Raw genomic sequence first — 21,236 nt, 5'->3', positions numbered from 1 at the left:
AGCTGATTTATCGCGAGATCAGTCATTGTTAATATCTCGTGGGTCATCTCTTTTTCTTCCATCTCTTTCATGACATCTTAAGCTAGACGGGCTCAATGGTACACCGCAAGAAAAGAGACTCTCGAATGTGTGTGTGTGTGTGTGGCGCTGGTTCATTTAAAGCGTAAAGCTGTCAGTCTGTATCATTACCCTTTAAATACAGGAGCCTCTGCCGCCAAAAGGTGGGAAAAGAAAGGCTAGAAAAAGCCAAGGAGAAGGTGTCGGTCTGAAATGTCAGTACGGTCATTACCCAAATGTCACACAATTATGACGCGTGTTCCTTTTCCTGCCCGGAGTGGCCCGACGATTTGCTTAATTTGGAGAAGGGGAGAGGTGTGGCGGCATCAATGTTTAACGCCGCTTCAAACACGCCACCCATCTCTCCGCCTGCCCTTCCCTCTGAATGCTGCCAGGTCGCCCTTACACAAAGTGTTGAGCTTCTTAACTGACAACAGACTGAAAATAACAGCAGGGAGGAATGTACAGAGAGGAACGTGATCGGAGAGGAAACGTGGAGTTTGAGAATTTAGTATGAGTATTAGTATTGTATCGGTGCTAGGGATGGGTTTCATTAACATTTTAACGGTATTGCTACTCTTATTGATACTGCTTACCGGTCCGGTACTTGAACGGTATTCTTATCGGTACCTTTTGATATAAAAAGAAACAAATTAGGAACAGAATTAACATTGCTTTATTTGAATTAAGCAATAAAATAAAAATAACAAATAAAATAAAAATTCGAGGACCGAAAGGAAGCACCGATGGGCGGAGCTTTTGTATGAATTATCCCTTTAAGAGGTTGAAGTTACCATTGTCTTAAAAACTTGTTATGATGTGTTCTTGTGCTGTAGCTGAATGCAGCATCTATTCTACACATATGCATATGTATGCGATGATACTAAATATATACACCGATACCTTCAGCCGATAAATTAGAGTGATATCTGCCTATGCCGATGGTTTGGTGGTTATATTAACTTGCATTAGCATTGGAATCTGTGTCTCAGTGAAATCTGTGAAAGTTTGCAAGAGTTGGGCTGCCAGCCAGAGAAGTGTTTCTGTTTTTTGGTCATACAAACACATGCACACACGCTCCCAGATGAGACAAATGTCAGATTAGCATACAGCAGCAGCCATCGTGACAGGGGATAACACACGCCTGCAGCTGCAAAACACCCCAAACCGCACTGGCACGCTGCCTCACAAAACACACACAAGGTAAACTGACATCTAAAAGACATTCATGAACAAAATGTGAGTTTTCGCGGCCGTGATACATTTGCCGTCATAACGCTACGTGTTGTGAGTGGTTGCCAGGGTATTGCTAAGGGGTTGCTAAGGTGAACTAGATGATGCGGTTGCTTACAGACACAAATCAAACAAGCTCGAGAATCTATGACATCATACTCTCCAAATGATTTGTCCATAAAAAAAGAAACAAAAGATGATGTATGCGAAGAGTTTGAATGCTCCAACCCTGGCAACAAAATTCCCAGGAATTTGGGAATTCCATCAGCACCAGCTGCTGCTCATCCGTCCTAATGACTCCATCATGATGGAAACAGACTTACAGAAGATTCACACACGCAGTGTTTGACCATGGGGATGAATGAAGATGTGCCCGGGTGACTTTGTCTCTCTGACCTGTTCTGGCCCACTGCTCTCCTTATCTAGCGATTCATCCTCAAGTCCTCTGCCAGTATTTGTTCTGACATTTTAATTATAATAGTACTAGCTCATTCCTGTGATAAAAAGGCTGCGTGTAGCCCAGCGGGGTCCCGCGCGCTGCTGTGCACCTGAGTACATGCGCTTACAAGCAGAAACAGACACGCTTGCAAGTGTACACGCTTCAAATGCGTCATTTCTGTTGCACCAAAGAAGAACTTCTCTACAAGAATCAACAGAAAAGATTTAAAACCAAAGAGCCGTTTGCAAATGATCAAATCGCATCTTTCCGAATTCACGACGGGCTCCAGCGACCTAAAGGTAACGTGAGGTCATACGTGACAGGACGTGCTCAGATTTGCTCTAAAGGAGCCGAGCGGACCTTGACAGAGCGTAATGGGAATCAATGGGAGCGGTGCCGGGCCCCTGCCTGCCACACCACCATCAATATCAATCACTATAACGTCCCCATGCAAGCCCTTCTCTGAATGTCACGCCGGAGCCAGATCTTTCTTCTTTAAAGAGGAGAAGCGATGATCTCTCTCTGACACGGCCGGCAAGGTTAGTTAAGTACTGTTAGCAGGATGTATAGCAAATCTGCGCGTGTGATCGGAGGTCAATGCTCAGGAGGAACTGAAGGACAGTATTGAGTTCAGATGATGGGAGGGGGTTATTGGACAGTGATGGAGCTGGGGTAGGTGTTACCTTCTGAAGGTTCCTCTCCAGGAACGCTGGGAACGTGGAACAGTCGAGATACAACGGGAGACAGATCTTCTTGGGCTGAATTTGAAGACGAGCAGGTCAGGTGGACCAAATCTGTTAAGAGAAGGCACAACAGAGGGTTAGGACAAATACAAATTTAATTGATCAGCATTTCTAGATGTATTGTGGTCCAGTGCCTGTTGAATTGAAACAGAATGAAACCTCAGGAGTGAAAGACTGACAGCATGACAAGACGCATGAATCTGTGATAGAAATCCAGGTTATCACATATCAAACTTTTCCTAAATACATGTAGTACATATGAATATGACATCCGTGACATTCAGAGAAGGGCTTGCGTGGGGGTCAGCTGTTTTTTAAAGATTTTTTTAAAGCTTCAAACACAAACAAATGTATTTTATCCATCTATCATATGAAGGAGGGAATAATGTAGTATATATTGTAGCCGATATATTAAAGTTTTTTTGTCAGCCTTGGACACGACCAAAACATGCGAGTGCGATTTACTGGCAATTGTTTGCGCCTGTTACTTCTGTCCGGGTATAGTTTAGCTAATCTAGCGTTGGTGTAATAAACCAACTGTTGTGCACAGATAAAGGAAGAATGTTCTGAATCAAGTATATAGTTAGTTTATTTATAAAGGACATTCAAAAACAAGCTAAAGGTTGACCAAAGTGCTGTACAGAATATTGGAATATAACCGCACTCCATTTCATTTATAGTGTCTCTTAAAATGATAGTTTTATTCAATTAACGCTGCATATAGGAATTTATAGTCTGTCTGATATTTGACCTGTTTGTTTTATTTAAAACAAGCTATTAAAAGTTTTAGTTAAAAATATCATTAAACGTTATTGACAAATAATGAGTTATTGTTTAGTGAGAAGATATCGCTTTTTTAATGATGTCGCCAGACGGTCCTATCCTATGGACATTATATTATTATATTACTATTATATTCACCTGTTTTTGTTAAAGAAAACCAAGCTATTTGAGCATGTGAAAGTCAGCTTTCTATTCCGGCTGTAGAGGAATTCCTTCATCTGCTCAGCAGACTCGGAGACAGACAGATGACTGAAGACAGTTGATTTGTATTTTTTTGTTTGAATCATTGTGATGATTTACGTGCATAATCTTGGTTTTCTTGTTCAAGTTAGAGCGATTTCTGCAAATTTACATTTTTTTCGCGCGAGCGTTTTCAGTTAAATCTGCTTGCGAGCTGTGTTTACAAGCTCACGTAGACAAAAAATATGTAATTTCATTGAATCTGAAAAAAAAATCTCCCAATGGGGTAAGAAAAATAATCTTGAGTTATGGTTTACCTTTCTCTTAGTCACTAAATTCAAGTTTATTTCTCTTAACCCATTGGCCGATTTTTTTCAGCTTCATTTAAGCCCAAATTCACTGAAATGTCATATTTTTTGTCTAAAACAAGACCAATTTTTTCGGTTCATTTTGCCCACTAAGAAAATGCATCTTGATTCAAGAATCTTGAGCCATTTTAACAGGAAAATAAGACAACATTACTCATTTTTTGGAAGCGTGTATATATATTTATAAAATTGGCGTCAGAAATAAACTGTAAAATAACCAGTTTCCTTCGTACAAATTTCTCTGTATATTTCTGTCAATCCAATTTAATTTTTTTCACGGATTAAGTTTTGACAGTGAAGCTAGTCAAACTAGGGTAAAATCCAGAATCTAGGAAGAATAGAGTAAAACCTTTCCGCTAAAGCAGCCGCCAGAGAAACCCAGATGGGAAAATAAGTTAAATTTAAAACACCAAATCTCAAGCCTCACAGAGGTCTGGCAAGTTCTGTAGAAATGTCCCGGTCGATCCCAAGAGTTCACACATCACTTCCAGGCTCATTATTACTCGTGTGTTTCTTTCTGAAGTCCATGTGCTTTACGGTGGGTGAGGGTTTGTTCTCTTTGATCCTGCAGTACAGGAGCTGAGATCGGTGTCACGCGGTGGAGAGATGCTGGAGTCTCCGCTGGGACGTCAGGTGCGGCTTCGCTAAAGGCTCTAAAGACTCGCGGGACGCTCCGAAACATTCCTGCCGCAGACACTAAAGGGGACGATTGTAAAAGCTCAGAGACCGAGCAATAAAGTCTTGGATGGTTAAAAGTGAACACTGAGCGGTATTGGTGGATTCATAACGTCCCTTTTATATTCTTCACATTCTTGAGGGAAAAAGTTATTTGCAATAGCTTGTAATACACTAATTTATAACTTCACTGGACTATAACTTTTTTAATAAAGAGGATTCGTACCACATTTCATTTGAAATTTGCAAAGAAAAACTTCAGCACTTTTGCTCGGACCCCTGCGGCGGCACTAACAAAATGTTTTCGTTGTAACAGGTAAATGATAAATAAAGACCATCACACGTCTGTCACGGTCGTGATCTTCATCATCATCTCATCACGAGGAAATGCTCTCAGCTAGAAGAACATTATTTAAGAGGACCGTCATGATCCATCTCTCTGTGGGATTGTGGGTAAAGAGCAGATCAAACGTGAGCTCTGGTCCGGCTCTCATCATTCCTCCGGTGAGAGGAAGTGAAGTTGTGCTGATGAAGCTCTTCATTCCCGTGAGGACCGAGTCGGTGCCAGAGAGCTTCACCTGATCTGCTCTTTCATCATGATTGATCGCCAAATAGAGGCGGTGTAACAAACACAATAACTTTCATAAATAACAATAGAGTTAATGATGGAGTCATCACTAAACTGACGGAGGAGAGATCTGGAGTCACATCTATAGTACTTTGAAGGACAGTTTTGCCATATGGTTACTTGAAATATCAATACACGTATACAAATATTGAATAATTGTGGAATAGGTTCATTCAGTTTAACCTGAAAAATGTTATGTGCTGTTCTGGTCCTATTGCAAAGCTTAATACCATTAGTCCAAAGAAATTTTAGAACCTTATTAATAGGAATATATATCTTGTATTTGTTTAGAAATTAAATTGAAAACAAAAGCTTTTCTTTAATGGTCTCAGGCACGTCGATATACATCATGCCATCTGTCAAATATAGCTGGACTTCAAAAAGAAAAATTAAACCCAAATTAAGCATCACCTCACAACATTTGACCCGCACCAAAGTCTGTATCTGGAAGTCGTGCCACTTGGTGGCCATGTAGGGAAGCTGTTTCAGACATAGCAAGACCACAGTCCTATCTACATGAATGGGTTAAGACTGTTATTTCTTAAATCGATGGCAAAAATCATAATTAAATGACATATTCCGGACCAACAATTAAAGGTCCAGTGTATGAAATTCAGCGGCATCTAGTGGCGAGTTTGCGAATTGCAACCAACGGTTCACTTCACTCTCCGCCACTCTTTCGAAGCACTACGGTGGCTGACACAGCACAAAAATGTTATGTTTTCACTTCTTTGCCGAAGAAGATGACATGTACGTTCACACTCTGTCAAGCAGTTTGTCCGTTTAAGGCTGCTGTAGAAACAACATGGCGTATTGCATGTAAGGGGCCCTGCGGTGTATGTAGATAGAAATCGCTCATTCTAATGTCATAAAAACATAACGCTTCATTGTGTAAGGTCTTTATACACCTCTGAAGACATAGTAATGTATATTACATTGCATTTCGGTCAATAGATCCTCCAAAGAATTACACACTGGACTAAAACTGACAATCAACTGTAACTTAACTTCTGTTTCTTAATCTTATTTCGAGGTCGCTTCAGCTACTGCGCATGCACACAGGCCGGGAAGCGCATTATGAGACGTCTGGTTCATTTTACTGGAAGCCTGAACTTCCTGCATTTCCTTCCCATTCGTTGTACTGGCAGTGGCGCATCTTGTTAATATATATCCTCTTTGATTGAAAGTTTTGTGTAATTGAGTATGTAAGCATCGTGCGCTCTGAAAGTGTGTGTTGTGAGTGTATTGAGTGATGGTGGTGTGTGTCACTCACATGTGCCGGGCATGCAGGTCATAGATGAAGAACACAGCTCCACCATTCTCACAGCAGAAGAGGAATCCAGAGGAGGAACCGTCACCAATGAGATCTGCCGTTAAAACACAAAACTCTACGAATTACAAAAGTACAAAACAGATGCATGAATGACAACTAACATCTGATATTTCGATGCATTGGCTTCTGAGTGCGTTTCTCGCTAAACATAATTGTAAATATTGAAGGAATGAGCTAAAGGTTTATGTTTCTCTAGAACCCCATTCTGTCTATTGTTGTCATGTGAGATGATGTTTCATGTTTCTGGGATGAAAAACATCTGACACTATCAAGTAAAACAATGCTAGAATCAGATAGAATTAGTATTATGGATGGATGTGTCTTTTATGAATAGTTGCGCTATTGTGTGAAATTAGTGAAAAATACATTTATTTATATAAAAGTTACACAATGTAAAAACAAAGTGTTTTTAATTTCAAGTTTAACATGCTCAATATTTTATCATTTATACATTTCGGTGTTATAACTCATAGACAGAAATTACAAGGTAATAAAGGTCAGACAAAACAACAATTTGTTATGTGTTATCTGAAACATAAATGTTTCTCTGACTTTAATTTAAAGGTACAGTAAGTGAAATCTGAGGTACACAACTGAAAATTGAAATCAACACCCAATGAACAATTTTGTGAATATTTGAAGTCTGTTCTGTGTGTGCTGAAAGAAAAATATATTGTTGGCTGTGTAAATGAGAGAAAAAAAGTGGATTGGACCGATGCATGCAACAGAATAACACTCTCATAGCCAATCAGAAAAAGGCGGCGTGTACGTTCTTGATGGCGAGTGGCCAGTTGTTTCTTAATTTGAGGCTTGAGCAATATAGCCATGAGTGTATTTGTTTATTAACTTCAAAAATCACTTACTGCACCTTTAATACCTTACTGGTAATTAAAAGGACTTTTTCGAAACCCTTATTTAGTCTACATTTTCACATCACGTGAACCCAGATAATATTTCCATACGGTCTATTAAGATTCTCTGTATCAAGTGGACGAGGAAGAAAAAGCGTTCCACGCGTTCCTTGGGCGCCTGTCATTCCAAAGGACGAACGGCTAATTAAAACCAGGCTGAATATTTCATTACGTTTTGTCACACACAGTCATGTAATATTCCATTTCCACACCGTGTCAAGACGCTGATATTAATTTCTGTTCGCCGAGGCTAATGAGCATAAATTACACACACCTTCCCTTCCTGATCTGCTTTGAATATTCAAGCGTGAATTCCTGATGGAGACCAAATTGGACCAGGGCTGAGATTCAGAAGCCAAACTGACCTCTCCGCTTCCTGTTCCAGTGGTGGACGGCACTCAAATCAGCCTAAAAGGGACGCTCGCATGTCACCTTGCATTTTCCCGGGAGGACGAATAATTTATCCGATTCCAAACAGAATTACATTCCTTTCATTGAACTGGTTATTTTTTCCTCTTGTAATTCACTTTATAACTTTACGCTGAAGACCGGGACGTCAGAACGATTGTAACAATCCCGCAAATCGTCTCTGATGTTTGTTGTTTCTCTGCCTGCTGAATCTTGGACGGGTCCCAAGAATCCATCCAAATGTGATATGTGGCATAAAAAAGATGTAATGCAATACATGCTGAAAAGCAAAAAGTGCAAGGCTGGCAAGAAATAAGCCCCACACACAGAGAGAGAGAGAGAGAGAGAGAGAGAGAGAGCTAAAGCAGAGATATGTAAATACCCTTTAAACGCTCAAATAAAGAACGAAGAAAGAAAAAGAATAAAGAAAGACAGGAAGAGAGATAGAGGGAAAGTCTATACCTGCTGATCTGACTCTGAGGTCAGCACAGATCTGTCTGTGATGAGAACTGCTCGAGATATCTGCCTGTGAAATGGAGAAACACAATTATCACATTAAACACAACGCCACAGGAAAAGAGGAATCATCAGATCATATGAATGACAGAATTTGGCGGATAGACTGAGAAAGAGAAAATTCGGAACAATGTTAAATCACATTTTGTCTTTTCGCTTTAGTTAATGTAATTCACATGTTTATAAAATAATAAAATTGTGTCACCGTTTCCTTTCAAAAAAACCTTAAGTGCAAATGATCAAGTGAGTATTTCAAGCTGATCTGAATTAAGACTGCCACAGCACAAACCTGTAGTGACCAAGGGCTATACAAATATCAGAACAGAACCAAGACATTTGAAAACTGCTGCAAATGTGTTGGGTTAATAAAAGCTCAAATAGCAATGATTGGTTGCGGCACAAGCAGTAGAATCATATGGAGTTTTTAATTAGCATTGAATATTTTATCAATTCAATATTTTGATAATGTAATTTTAAAACGCTAAAAAAGATTCAATCGTTTCTTCACAGCATGGCAAGTGTTGCAAACTCTTTCAATTTTATAAACTAGCAAGCCCTTACTAAGCATCCCTACTTAAGTTAGACACAAACATTCATCACATTTAGGCAATTTGAGCATTATGGATGAGACAAAAAAGGCCGGGGAAGTTCACCCAAAAATCAACTTTGTGTGATTTTTGTACTCACCCACATGACATTAAACACGTTTAGAGAACTTCCGGCGTCTTCGGAGCACAAATGAAGATCGTGGTGAGCAGGGCGGGACGAGAGCCGTGAAGGAAAGGCGCGAGGCCGGTCACGTGTGTGACAACCAGCGTCAGCTGTGAGTGCACCGGTCTTGCATCTCTCCCTCACAGCTTTCGTCCCGCCCTGCTCACCATGAAGATATTTAGGTGACATCCGAGAGATTTCCAGGCCTGTTGACAACAATGTTGTCAGTTTTTGTCAAGGTCCAGAAAAGTACTAAAGATAAATCGGTCCATAGTGGCTCAGGTAAATTTTCTTTGAAGCGACAAGAATGCTTCATGTGTGAAAAACAAACCAAACACAGACTTTAATCGACATATTTTCCCTCTGTCTTGTCAGTGTATGGCGTGAGTTCACGAGAGCACTTCTTCTACGTCTTCATCTTGGACGAGAGCAAATTTAACGTCATGTGGGTTAGTAAAAAAAATCACACAATGTTGATATTTGGGTGAACTTCCTCTTTAACATGCGTTGTATTATTTCTGTGAATTAAAATACACAAACCAGAAGAAAATTATACCCCCATAAAATTATTAAGAGATGGCTCTTCATAAAAATGTTAATAAAATTATTATTATTAAATGTGCCCATGTATGGGGAATATGGACCGTTATCAATTAGCTGATGATGGAAAACTATGCTTTAAAAACACAAAAAATGCTTCAAAATCTTTAGAATAGACTTCACATGGGTACTTAAGCCACCAAATACAGACATCTGACCTATCAGTATGGTGAAGACCTTTGGATAAAATACATCTAGTTTTAACCAAAGCGACTTCTAGTGTATTCAAGTTCATGACCCTTTATTTCTGATAGCTTTATTAAAATCACCTCTGTTAAATGGGAGTTTGTGCTTGGATAAGACGATCAATATCTTTATTTCATGGAAGAAATGACAATTTCTCATTAATAACAGAAAGTCATTTGACTTTTGTTGTGTGTGATGTGCTTACTCGTGTGCCGTGCTCGTGCGTCTCTGTTCATCTCTGATGTACGAATCTTCCACCACAAAATGACTGCAGCTGATCCTCTGACCACGTGTATCAATAACGGCTTTAACTCTGTGACATGAGAGTAAAGAAGATTAATCCAAAATCTGCTTCACAACAAAACTGTTCTCATCAGACTTGGAAGAGATGGTCAGACTATAATTTGAAGCTATTAACACGATGAGCCTTTACAGTTTCCAATAAATGAGTGTCCTTTAAAGCACATTTTTATTTACTTGACTTTTGAGTCACCACTTGACATCCGAAACTAAATCTGGGTCCTTTAGCAAACCATGAGAGCTACTGGCACAACACCACCACAGCATAAATTTGACCTTTCCTCCTTTAATCTCAGTAACCGAGACAGAGAAAGAGAGGCTGAGAGAGAAAAAGGAGGAGAATCTGTTGGCTTGTTATGTCAAGAGTTATAAATGTGCTTTATAGGGCTCATTATCCAAACTAATGGGCTAGGGGTGACATCCTTGAAATGGACTTTCACAACACAATAAAGGGGCAAGAAAGCATCTCCCTCCCCTGTCGAAAAGTCAGGCCTCGGAAAGAATCCCCCCACACGCAGATTGACTGCGCGACAGATCTGTTTATGTAAATGAAGATTTATTTACTCGGAGGAACTTGTGGAGGAAGCGGAGGGTTTCCAATCAATCGTCAACCACTGAGGTGAAAGGAAGCAATATGGGATACACTTCACAACGCCAATACACCTGAGGGCGACCACAGCGGGTCACTCGAACTTACAACTGCTTCTGCTTGAGAGTTTTACAAACAAACTACAGTATACACTTCTACACTTACGACTGCAGTGTTAAATAATAAGAACCCGAGCACAACTTCACAGCCACACTGTGAAAAATACGGTAACAAAACTGAAACGGTTAATACAGTAAAATAGCGCAAAATTGCGGTTTGGCGTGAAATTCATGCTTTTCGTGTTAATCTGCATTTTTTTTCTGTATTTTTTTATTTGAAAAATAGACTGTACCAAGTCTAATGTTTGTTTTTTAACGCCATGATAGCTTCCATGGCTATTTTCATGTTGAGGAAAATGTGGTCTATCTCATATCATTTATTTTTTCAAAAAGTGCAATGCTCAAAACAAGTTTGCCGCCACATGCTTTTCTTTTTTTGTAATTTGACAATATAAAAAAAAATCTGTAAAAACAGTTTTTTAACATGCACACGAAAAATCCGTAAAAATAACCTTATAGAATTCTGCAAAACAGTTTCTTTTCCTCATATTTTCAGTGTGATGTTTCACGTATAGAGGCAGAGTTTGGATCCATCGTGTCTTTTAATGCCACACTTTACAAAGGTGCTGAATTATTTATAATATCATGACAATGTGTAGAATTTACACATAAAAAATGAATATTGATAGTATCATGCTTCTATATTCCTACACCCCTTCCTCCAATAGATGCCTTCACCTGCCACCCCCAGTTTGTTTTCTGTGATGTCATGTAGCTTTCTTTAAAGTGCAAAAGACTTGTCAGTGTGTATAAAGCATTGAAATAGTGCTAATGATTCCGTTTCACTTGCAAGCAAGGCCAGCGTCGGCTGTGTAAATCATTATAACCGTTCATAAATCGCATTCATAAAGCATGTCAGCGTCCTCTGAACCAATCAGCATGTAACCTTGCACTCAACGATGCATGTGCTCAAATTTGAATTGTGGTTTTGTATAGGCTAAACAGATCAAATGCTGAATGACACTGTGATGAATAATACAAGCAGCAAACTTATTTGTCTTTGTAAATACCACATAAAACATGTGCAAATTGATGAAGGAATCGTGTACACTAGGCTGCAAAATATTGAAGAAAAATGTGATTTGCAGTAACGTGCTAAATAATGCATTCTAATATATGCAATATTATCACCGGACAGACCGGACCAGGGTGACAGGCAGCCCAGAATGACAGTAGAAATCATCACAGACCGGCCGAGCAATTGTCTGGTTGAGGCGTTGACCGCTAATAGTGATCGGACAAATGAATTTGGACGTGTGATTGAGGTGCCCGTCACCGCGGTAACTAACCGGACAGTGCCGGACCCTCCTCGGCAAGGAGTGGCAGGTGGGATTTGAGGGTCTGCTGCATTATTAATCTGCCTCTACCCTTTTCAGCTTTATGTCTGTAATAAGAGCAGACATAGGGCGGTAATTTATGACGCCAGGGAAATTAAAATCATTGTTCAGCCTGCCAGACACCTTGCCAGTTTTTTTCCTTCACCTTCATGAAACTTTTTTTAATCGATGATGTATGGCACTAACCTCCAGAGCGGGGCTAACTTCACACGGGCGCCTCCGGTGGAAGGCACGGGCGCAACACACTAAACTCGCTTTTTACAAACACCGTGGCTTGGAGCTCCGCCAGCTGTCGCCCCGGACCCTCACCACAGCTCCGGATAGCCGACAATCCAGTATGGATGAGAGAATTTGCCTTGAAACTTCTAAGTGCTCGGGTTATATGGGGGTTCTTATACTTGCTGGAACTTAAATTATCAATTAAGGTCGTCTTGGTTGTTTGTCGTATGCTACGTTAAGTTTTGACGAACGCTTCCTGCCGGGCCGCTCGGGCAGAACTGACAGCGAGGATCCAGGGACAGACGTCACGTATTAAAACTGACCTCAGTCGAATGTCCTGCATAAACAGCGCAGAAAAAAGGGGGGGGCTCATGAATTACATGACTTTGATGCTAACATTTTTAGAATTGGGGAAGTTGTTACACCATACCAGCTTCCATTGCAATTTTCATTGCGAGAAAAATTTGGTCTACGTTATATCAGGTTCTTATCTTGTTATTAAAAATACGAAACATTTCCAGCAGCTGTGACGCCAGAAATATACTGTAAAATAAAGACATTTACATAAAATTATGTTTTTTCATGATTTTCTTGGAAATTTCAAGCATACGTGAAAAATCTGTAAAAACAGTATACGTGAAAACAATCTGTAAAAAATAACACAGTTTTTTTACAGTGCAAGAGTATTTTTTTTATAACTTGCAAACTTTCATTTCATGTACTGTTTTACACAAATATATTTAAATTGAACACAAATGTTGTCTATTTGGCAAAAAGATACACAAACAAACCACTGACATGTTAAATCATGTTAACTAAAAACTCATCGCATTTAAGGACTGACCGCTAAAGTGGTCGGACAAATGAATTCGTACGGGTGATCACGATTTAAAACATTTTTGCTCAACGGCAGCTGTAACTAATCTCAGAGTTTTTCTAGCTCGCTACGACACTACAGTAGGAATCTAAAGCGTGCGCAAGTCCCCATCCATGGGTTACATCCAGAGGAATTCAAGCCCCCCGGGGTCACTCAACGGCAAGATGAAAGAAACTCAATATATTGCCGAAGGGAAGGCCAACGAGCGAGAGAGGAATCAAGCGAGAGGGGGAAAAAAGGCCGATCTAACCTAGTTTATGACAACAATCCACCTTTGAAACTCATTAAAGGCCTTTCTGGTGGGGCCTGACGCACATTATCAGCACAGATTAATCAAGGGAGACGGGAGATGAACTCTCATTTTTTAAGAGGCAGCAACAGAGGGCTTTTTTGTCTTCAGATGAAAATCAATTAGTGGAGGTAAGGCCACAAGGAAAAAGCGGCATCACTCATCGCCGGCCCAAGTGGCAGAGTCTGTGATTTGTCTTCTGAGCTCGGCTGCTTAAGGGGGGGCCGGTACGGCTGTCGCCCTGAAAATTAATTTCATATCTATATTCCGAATATCCACCCCCCGTTCGCTCTTGCGCGCCATCTCTTGGCCTTGTTTTTGAGGCCCCGTACACAAATGAGCTCTTGATCAGCCTTGGGGTTCCCGAGCCGGGTTAACCGACTAGATACATTTCGGTTTTGTTTGCTGTTTAAATGTTTAAAAGGTGACTTACTTGTTGGATGCTTTGTCCACCACCAGGCACTGCACGGAGTGTCGCAGACAGTAAATTCCTCCGAACACGGCGCACATTCTGCAGAAGAAAAAAGTAACGTTAACACGTATGCATTCCATCGGATTACGTTTGATGCGAAGGGATGGCCACGACACCCTTAAACGCAGCTGATGGCGTGACATTTTAAGGGCTGATCACACCTTGTCCAGACGAAAAGGACAAAATTCAATTCCTTTGACGGGGCAAAAAGAGCCTGGAATGTGTAACTTCACAAGTAGCACCCTTTGTCATGAAGACCTGTGAAATGTGGCAGCTTTATTAGATTATAAACAGCAGGGCAAATAGATTGTGAAGGATCTTTAAAAGTTAAAGACACGACAAAGTTTGTAAAAGTCAAAAGGTATACAGTACATGTTGCTTGCATCATTGACTTACCCTTATGTTATTTCAAACTGGTATGACTTTCTTTCTTCTGGAGAACCCAAAAAAAAATATTTTGAAGAACATTGGAAGTCAATGGTGCGCCAATCAATGTTTGATTATCATTATATGGACACAAAACCACAGAGACATTTCATAAAATATTTTTTTTGCATTCCATTGAAGAATAAAGAGTCATATACAGGTTTTGAATGACGAAGGCGAAATAAATGATGACAAATATCTTGGGCGATGCATCCCTTTAAACCCAAACATACACTAAAAGATATATAGAAAAAAATACCAATATGTGTTTCTGTTGCTTAAAGAGAAAATGTTGATCTGTCATCATTTATCACCCTCATGTATTCAGCAAACCTGTATGACTTTCTTTGTTCTACACAACACAAAAGAAGATATTTAGAAGAATAACCGAACAACCTTGGGGCACCATTCACTTCTACTATATGGAAACAAAACCAATGCAACGGGGACCAACGGTTTTTGGATACCAACATTCTTAAAAATATATTATTTTGTGTTCGGCAGAAAAGAGACAGTCATGCTTGTTCGAAATGACATTCGTGTGAATAAATTATGACATCATTTTAATTTTGGGGTGAACTATCCCTTTAAGTTTGATTCCCTGGGAACACACCTCTACACATCATAGTGTACATCTGAAAAAGCAGACGGTGAGATAAAAGGACACACTTTCCCTCTCACTAGGAAACTGAAAAAAAAAAATCCTGGCCTTGTCTGCTCAGATTAATCCAGAGACATGGCATCTTAATAAAGCACAAGGTTACGCACAAAAAACGAAGCTAAATCTGCCAGCCATCATTGGACCCATCTCCTGTACTCCACAGAAGCCCACGGAGGCGGCGGGGAAGCCCTTTGATGTCATTAACCCTAACTGACAGACGTTTAAGATGATATTACTCTAATTAACTGCCCGCTGTCGTCCGCAATGATGCAGTCGGGCGGAGTGCGTGGGTGCTGCCGTTCCCTCTCCAGGCCCCGGCGCTCGCCCCGGCGACATCGCGGCTAAATTAACAGTTGTGAAAATCCAGTACCCCACAAGCCCCTGCTCTTTATAGCCTCTAAATGGCATTTCAGTTCCTATCAAGACGGGAATCAGGGGACGTGATTTTTTAATACGGTAGCAAAACAATGGAGGCCATTAATAGCCCGACGCCATGACAGCGCGCTCACCGATGATTTATGAGTTTGTGTATAATTTGATTATGCTATTAATTCCACTGATTACAGCTGCAGCGAGTGTGGAGAAGGTCACATCCAAAATAAATCTTCGACAACTCCCTTTTTCTCGTCACCTAACACCCTACACCCCCCCCCACACAACATCTCCACAAAACAACTGCCTCCAACTAGTTATTTCTGTAATTAAAAAGTAATGTAACAAGAAGCACAAACAAGCTTCGGGCTCAAATGGCAACATCACGGCGGAGCTTCAAATAAATTGAACAGCCTTGTAAGGACAGAGGGTTTTTTATCCCGCCGCTGGAATTACAACAGTATCATATCCTGAGATTTTCAGAGATAACGGGTTGGGATAGCCATAGGCTGTAATCTATAACAAATCTTGGTTTGCGAGTGAAGGTACTATGACCACCGCTGCTAGTGATATATAATAGAAAATTAAGGTAAATTTAAAACATGGTTGAATGCAGTCAATTATGCTGCATGGTCATAAAAATGACTTCGCAACATGTGAACACTGGTGCAGTGGCGATTTAAAAAACATTTGTTTACAATTTCGATTTGGCTTTAATTGTCCTGTTTGTTGTGTTTAAACGTTTGTGTAGCGTTTCTGGACCGGCGTTGGACCACCTTTGTTTACATCTTCCTATGGGGTCTATAGACTAAAATTTACCTACTGGTACATCTCCGCCAAGAATCACAGTTTCCTATTTTGTTATTTAATTTAATACAATTACTATACAATCAAGCATATTATATTAATATAAATTAAATCTAAAATAAAATGTTATATTACTAGAAAACTTGCAAGGACCGATAACCAAACACAAACTGGAAGTTAACAACGGGCCAATCGCGTTGTTTTGATTTGGTGCGTTAATGCATTTAAATGACAAAAAAATGACAAGTGTACTTGTTCGCACATTTATTATGTACAGTCAGCGTTGCTGTAAACAAAACGTGATTGGTTATTTTAAGGGGGCGGGGTCACTCGTTATGTCCCGTGACCACACATCAAATAATACTGTGCGTTCCAAGGCGTTTCACTGAAACCGTGTATATAACAGACGTAACCGCACGAACCGTGCATGTTTGTATGTCCTCTTTGCCCCGCCTCTCTGAACAGCGCTTATTTTTTACAAAGCGAGGTATGCTAGTGTGTAGTGATTGGTCGAATACTGCAAGCGTGTGACGGAAATGTGACACCTTTTACAATCGTTGGAACATCCAGTTCCGAAGCCATTGTACTGACAGGTACGCCCACCTTACTTTCGTTTACATTTGGGCGGTCTTAGTCAAATCATACTACGAACTGACGTAGATTTGTGGGGGTGTGGTTACACGATGCGTTTCAGGCAGGTCTGGGTGAGCATTCGCCTTTAGATATATTTCCATTTTCCGTGTCTAATACATGCATGGGCAACTTATAACACTTATAAGTTGAAAAAGCTTCGAGTAATTATGACACATAGCGAATTCCATAGTCTACATCGCCACTGTCCTCGTATCTGCCTACTTAATACTAATAACGATGATATATTATAAAAATAATGTTTTTCACTAGGACTTGGAAGTTTCTAACCATTCAAATGGACATCCGAGGTTTCGGAAGACTTTCAGCACTGACACTGGACAATAAGCCCACCCTCCCCATCACTATTACCAGACAAACATCAGTCACCCACCAGCAAACAGACCTTGGTGTCTACCGATCATTAACTTTTTTAAATTATGACCTCACGATCCTTAAGTCACTTATTTGTTTGCTTGCTTGCTTTTGATGAGAACCCAAAAATGACTCCTCGCCCTCCCTAAACAAAAGGAGCAAAACATTCAGCACAATTTCCCAGCAGATAGTCAATAATGGGCTGGAATTGAAGCCATTAATCTAAAAGATCCCGACTGCATCCCCGGTGACTTGTTAGATCTCAGTCTATTAAACAAAAGAAAAGAAAAGCTCGACTCACTTGATTATGACAACACAACGGGAAAAAAATTTGGACTCGCTCCTTCTCCTCAAAAGACAAACTAGGTTTGGGAAAAATTTGCGCGCCCCTGGGAGGCCCCGAAAAAAGCCAGCGTTTTATACGCGTTCTGTGCGAATCGACAATAAATCCCCTTACCTTGCAGGAGATGCTAAGCAAACAAAATTACAGCGCGCGGAAAAGAGCACTTACCTGTCAGGTTCATTGCCGGAAAATTCACTTGTAATCTCGGGTGCAGGAAGCCCGAGCGGGGGGCTAATGGCTGGCCAATAATTAAAAGAAAACAAAGCGCCACGCTGGCTGGCAGTCCTTTCTCTCTGAAAATTAAATCCTGTTTGGATCGGAATAAATTAAATGTTTATTGCTCCCCGGGAAGGGGGAGGAAAACCAATGACAGAGAGGAAACGTGTGAGGGAATGTTGCGAAGACAATCATCTCCATTAATTAATGCATTTGCCGGGCATCTCAATCTGTTTCTGTTTGATTGGAGCGTCTCGATCGCAGGTGCAAATCATAACCTGTCACGGCCAAATGTGTTTACGGGGTTGAATGGATCGAATGCATCGTCCCCACGACATCCCGGCCGAGCGAGGCGGAGGAACCAGAACGGCCCGTGGAAGACAGAAGACGGCAGTCAGAGTGCCAAAGGTTATTTAGAAATTAAAAAGTCTCTGCTGTCAAAACTTGAGGGATAATGCGGGTGAGGACGCTAAAGCATTTCATCACTATATTAGCGGAGCTGCTCGCTGATCTGTGAATAACCTGCGAGAGTGAGTATTATTGAGTTTGCACCCCCATCTATCCATCTATCACCTGCAAGCAGGTATCAGCGTGATGAATGAACCCGCCTCCCTCGCTTTCTCTCCCCGCCTGACTTTTGTCTCTCAATCCCTCCCTTTTGCCCCCTCTCAGGTCCATCTTTTCGTTTTTGTATCATCTATCCTCTCCCCCTCTTTGATCTCTCCTTCCTCTTGTCATCCCTCATTTCTTCCTTATGATGGACACTTTAAAGGGATAGTTCACCCGAAAATACAAATGCTGTCATTGTTTATTCGGCGTCGTGTTATTAAAAACCTGTATGCGACCTAGAGAGGTCTCGGTTGTTTTGTGTATATACAATGGAAATCAATGGGGGTCAATGACGTTCAACGTTCTTTAAAATATCTTCGTTTGTGTTCTGCTGAAGAATGAATACAGGTTTGGAATGACACAAGTGCGAGTAAAAAAAAAATGGCAGACTGTCCCTTTAACGGTCCCATCTGCACAATGCAATGAACTTAAAGCGATAGTTCACCCCAAGATGCAAATTCTGTCATCTTTTACTCACCCTAGATTGTTTCAGACCTGTATGACTTTCTTTAATTCACAGAACACAAAACAAGATATTTTGAAGAATGTTGTTAACAGGCCCCCATGGGTGCCGTCGCTGTTCGGTTACCAACATTTTTCAAAATATCTTCTTTTGTGTTCTGCAGAAGAAAGAAAGTCATACAGGTTTGAAATGACAAGAGGGTGATAAAATTATGACAGAATTGTCTTTATTGGGTGAACTATCACTTCACCATAAAACATTTCACGGTATAAATTATTTGATATCACTTCTGTTTCACACGCTATAATCTTCCCTATTGTTGGAAATTGCTTGAATTAAACTTACATGCAAACATTGTCACTTCCTTTCCTTTTAAGATACATTTAAAAATCCATTAAATCGCATTCGATGATTAAAAAGAGAAAAAACGCATTGGCTTCATTTAAAAATAAAGTCATGGAGAAACCGAAGTCTACGGCGACAACTGTTTCTTGCGTTCCTGCGCAGATGATGGACAGCCTGCAGGTGGGTTCACGCCTCGGTGAGCTAGCGTGCTTATCTGAATGTCAGCAAGGGTGATTAGCGGAAAACTATGGAAATCAAAAATGCTAATTAATCTGCCTCACAGACGAGACGACGCATTAAAATTCGTCAATCTCTCCGACTACATGTGCAAGCTTAAACTGCAAGGTGATGGGTAAAGTTGCCTTTACGTCACGTTATGATTTTATCACATCATAGAGCATTATTACGTAACAGCTAACTATTCAGGTACAAACTGCAAATCGGCAACAATGATTTATCGACCACAATGGCCTCTCCCAAACATTTTAATGCTAAAATACTGTTTGTATTTGTCATTGTGCATGTTCATGGTGATCTCCACCACACTGATATGTGCATTTTTAGATAAACACTTGACTTGCTCTGTCTGTCTTTGGGGAGATGTTCTTTGTAACCTGGCCTGACGCCAGCGTGTGGTTTCTGCGATGATGATTCTGCTCGGCGGCGTGCGGCTCGTCTCTAAGTGCCACAGATTCACAGCGCTGCTCCCAACAGATTCAAAGTGCTAAAAACAGACATTCACGGTCCTGCGGAGCTCTGACCCCACCTTCCCCCATCATGCACTGATATCGTGCGAGCTAAAGCAGACTTTAAAGGGATGATACCATTCATTTGATGTTTTTGCCTGGATTTTTCTTTTAAGACTTCTACCCCTCTCTGACCTTTAGAATTAAATAGGAGATTTTTGCTGATGTGCTTTTAAGATCTCTGCGAATGTGAAATGAGAAACAGTGTTTCGCTGCACTTCACCTTATAACGTTTTTTTACGATCAAATCCAATCTTTTCAATACAGTTTAGAGTCTGAAAGTTCACACAAAAATGACACGTTTGACTTTCTTTCTTCGGCAGATTACAAAAGAAGATATTTTGAAGAATATTGATAACCATTGACCCGCATTGACTTCCATTGTTTGGACACGAAACCACTGAGACATTTCTCAAAATATCTTCCTTTGTGCTCCACTGAAAAAAGAGTGAGAATTTTAAATGGCATGAGGGTGAATAAATTATGAGATTATTTTATTATCCCTTTAAGTGATGATATTCTTCAACAGAAAACATGTCAAAAGGTGACTTTAACAGCTAAACGTTAACCTGATAACAACTATGTCCATAATCATGATGAGAGATAAGGCCAATCGGAGAAGTCGCCATTACTATGGAAACATAAATCATGAAAATAGCAGCGACCGCCCACTCCCATCAAGCACTGTAAAAAATTTTTGACATAATATACGAGAATTCATTTGTATACAGCATGTTTATAGAAATATTCTGCCACTTTTAAAAGTTTGATCAAGACGGTAAGTTTGCGCTTTGTTTATCAAATGCGCAGAGAAGTTGGTGAGTCCAGCCCTTCAATGAACCAGAAAAAGATCTCTCGCCATCCTACAAAAAAACTGAGTCACACCCACAATGATTTCATCATCATTTTGGACCAATGGCAGTAAGGTGATTGAAAACATTAAACTGAAAAAGACCTCAATTTGCTACAAATCTATTGTCACCTTTGGCAGACTGTGTTAAAGCGGCACTACGTAGGATCGGCCTCTTTGTCGCCATCTCAGTTTGTAATTGCTACGGAGTTGTGATCCGGCACTGCTCAACTGTGCGGATGAGTGTGATGTTTTGAGTCGTGGCCTGTGTCATCAGTAGCGCATAACAAACACAGATAACATGGCAGATGATATAACATGTAACATATGAGAAGAGAAAATACACCCAAAAGCTCAAATGGAGTCTGTGTTTAAGTGTTTTGATATTATTTCAGGTGCTGGCTCATTCAATACCTGCCC

General features: G+C 40.4%; 1 protein-coding gene across 1 annotated transcript in view; it reads right to left on the bottom strand.

Moving 5' to 3' along the window:
• Positions 1-21,236, bottom strand: part of chm (CHM Rab escort protein) — a 41,292-nt gene that overhangs the window by 4,957 nt on the left and 15,099 nt on the right. The window contains exons 10-14 of the mRNA XM_079486689.1: positions 13,935-14,012; positions 9,977-10,084; positions 8,221-8,284; positions 6,380-6,473; positions 2,413-2,523 (exon numbers count right to left, since the gene is read on the bottom strand). Of these exons, the coding sequence (XP_079342815.1) occupies positions 2,413-2,523; positions 6,380-6,473; positions 8,221-8,284; positions 9,977-10,084; positions 13,935-14,012 (455 nt within the window). The remainder of the gene's footprint in view (positions 1-2,412; positions 2,524-6,379; positions 6,474-8,220; positions 8,285-9,976; positions 10,085-13,934; positions 14,013-21,236) is intronic.

This window comes from Barbatula barbatula (assembly GCF_947034865.1).
Source record: "Barbatula barbatula genome assembly, chromosome: 22".
Lineage (NCBI taxonomy): Eukaryota > Metazoa > Chordata > Actinopteri > Cypriniformes > Nemacheilidae > Barbatula > Barbatula barbatula.
This window is presented reverse-complemented; position numbering and strand designations above follow the sequence as displayed.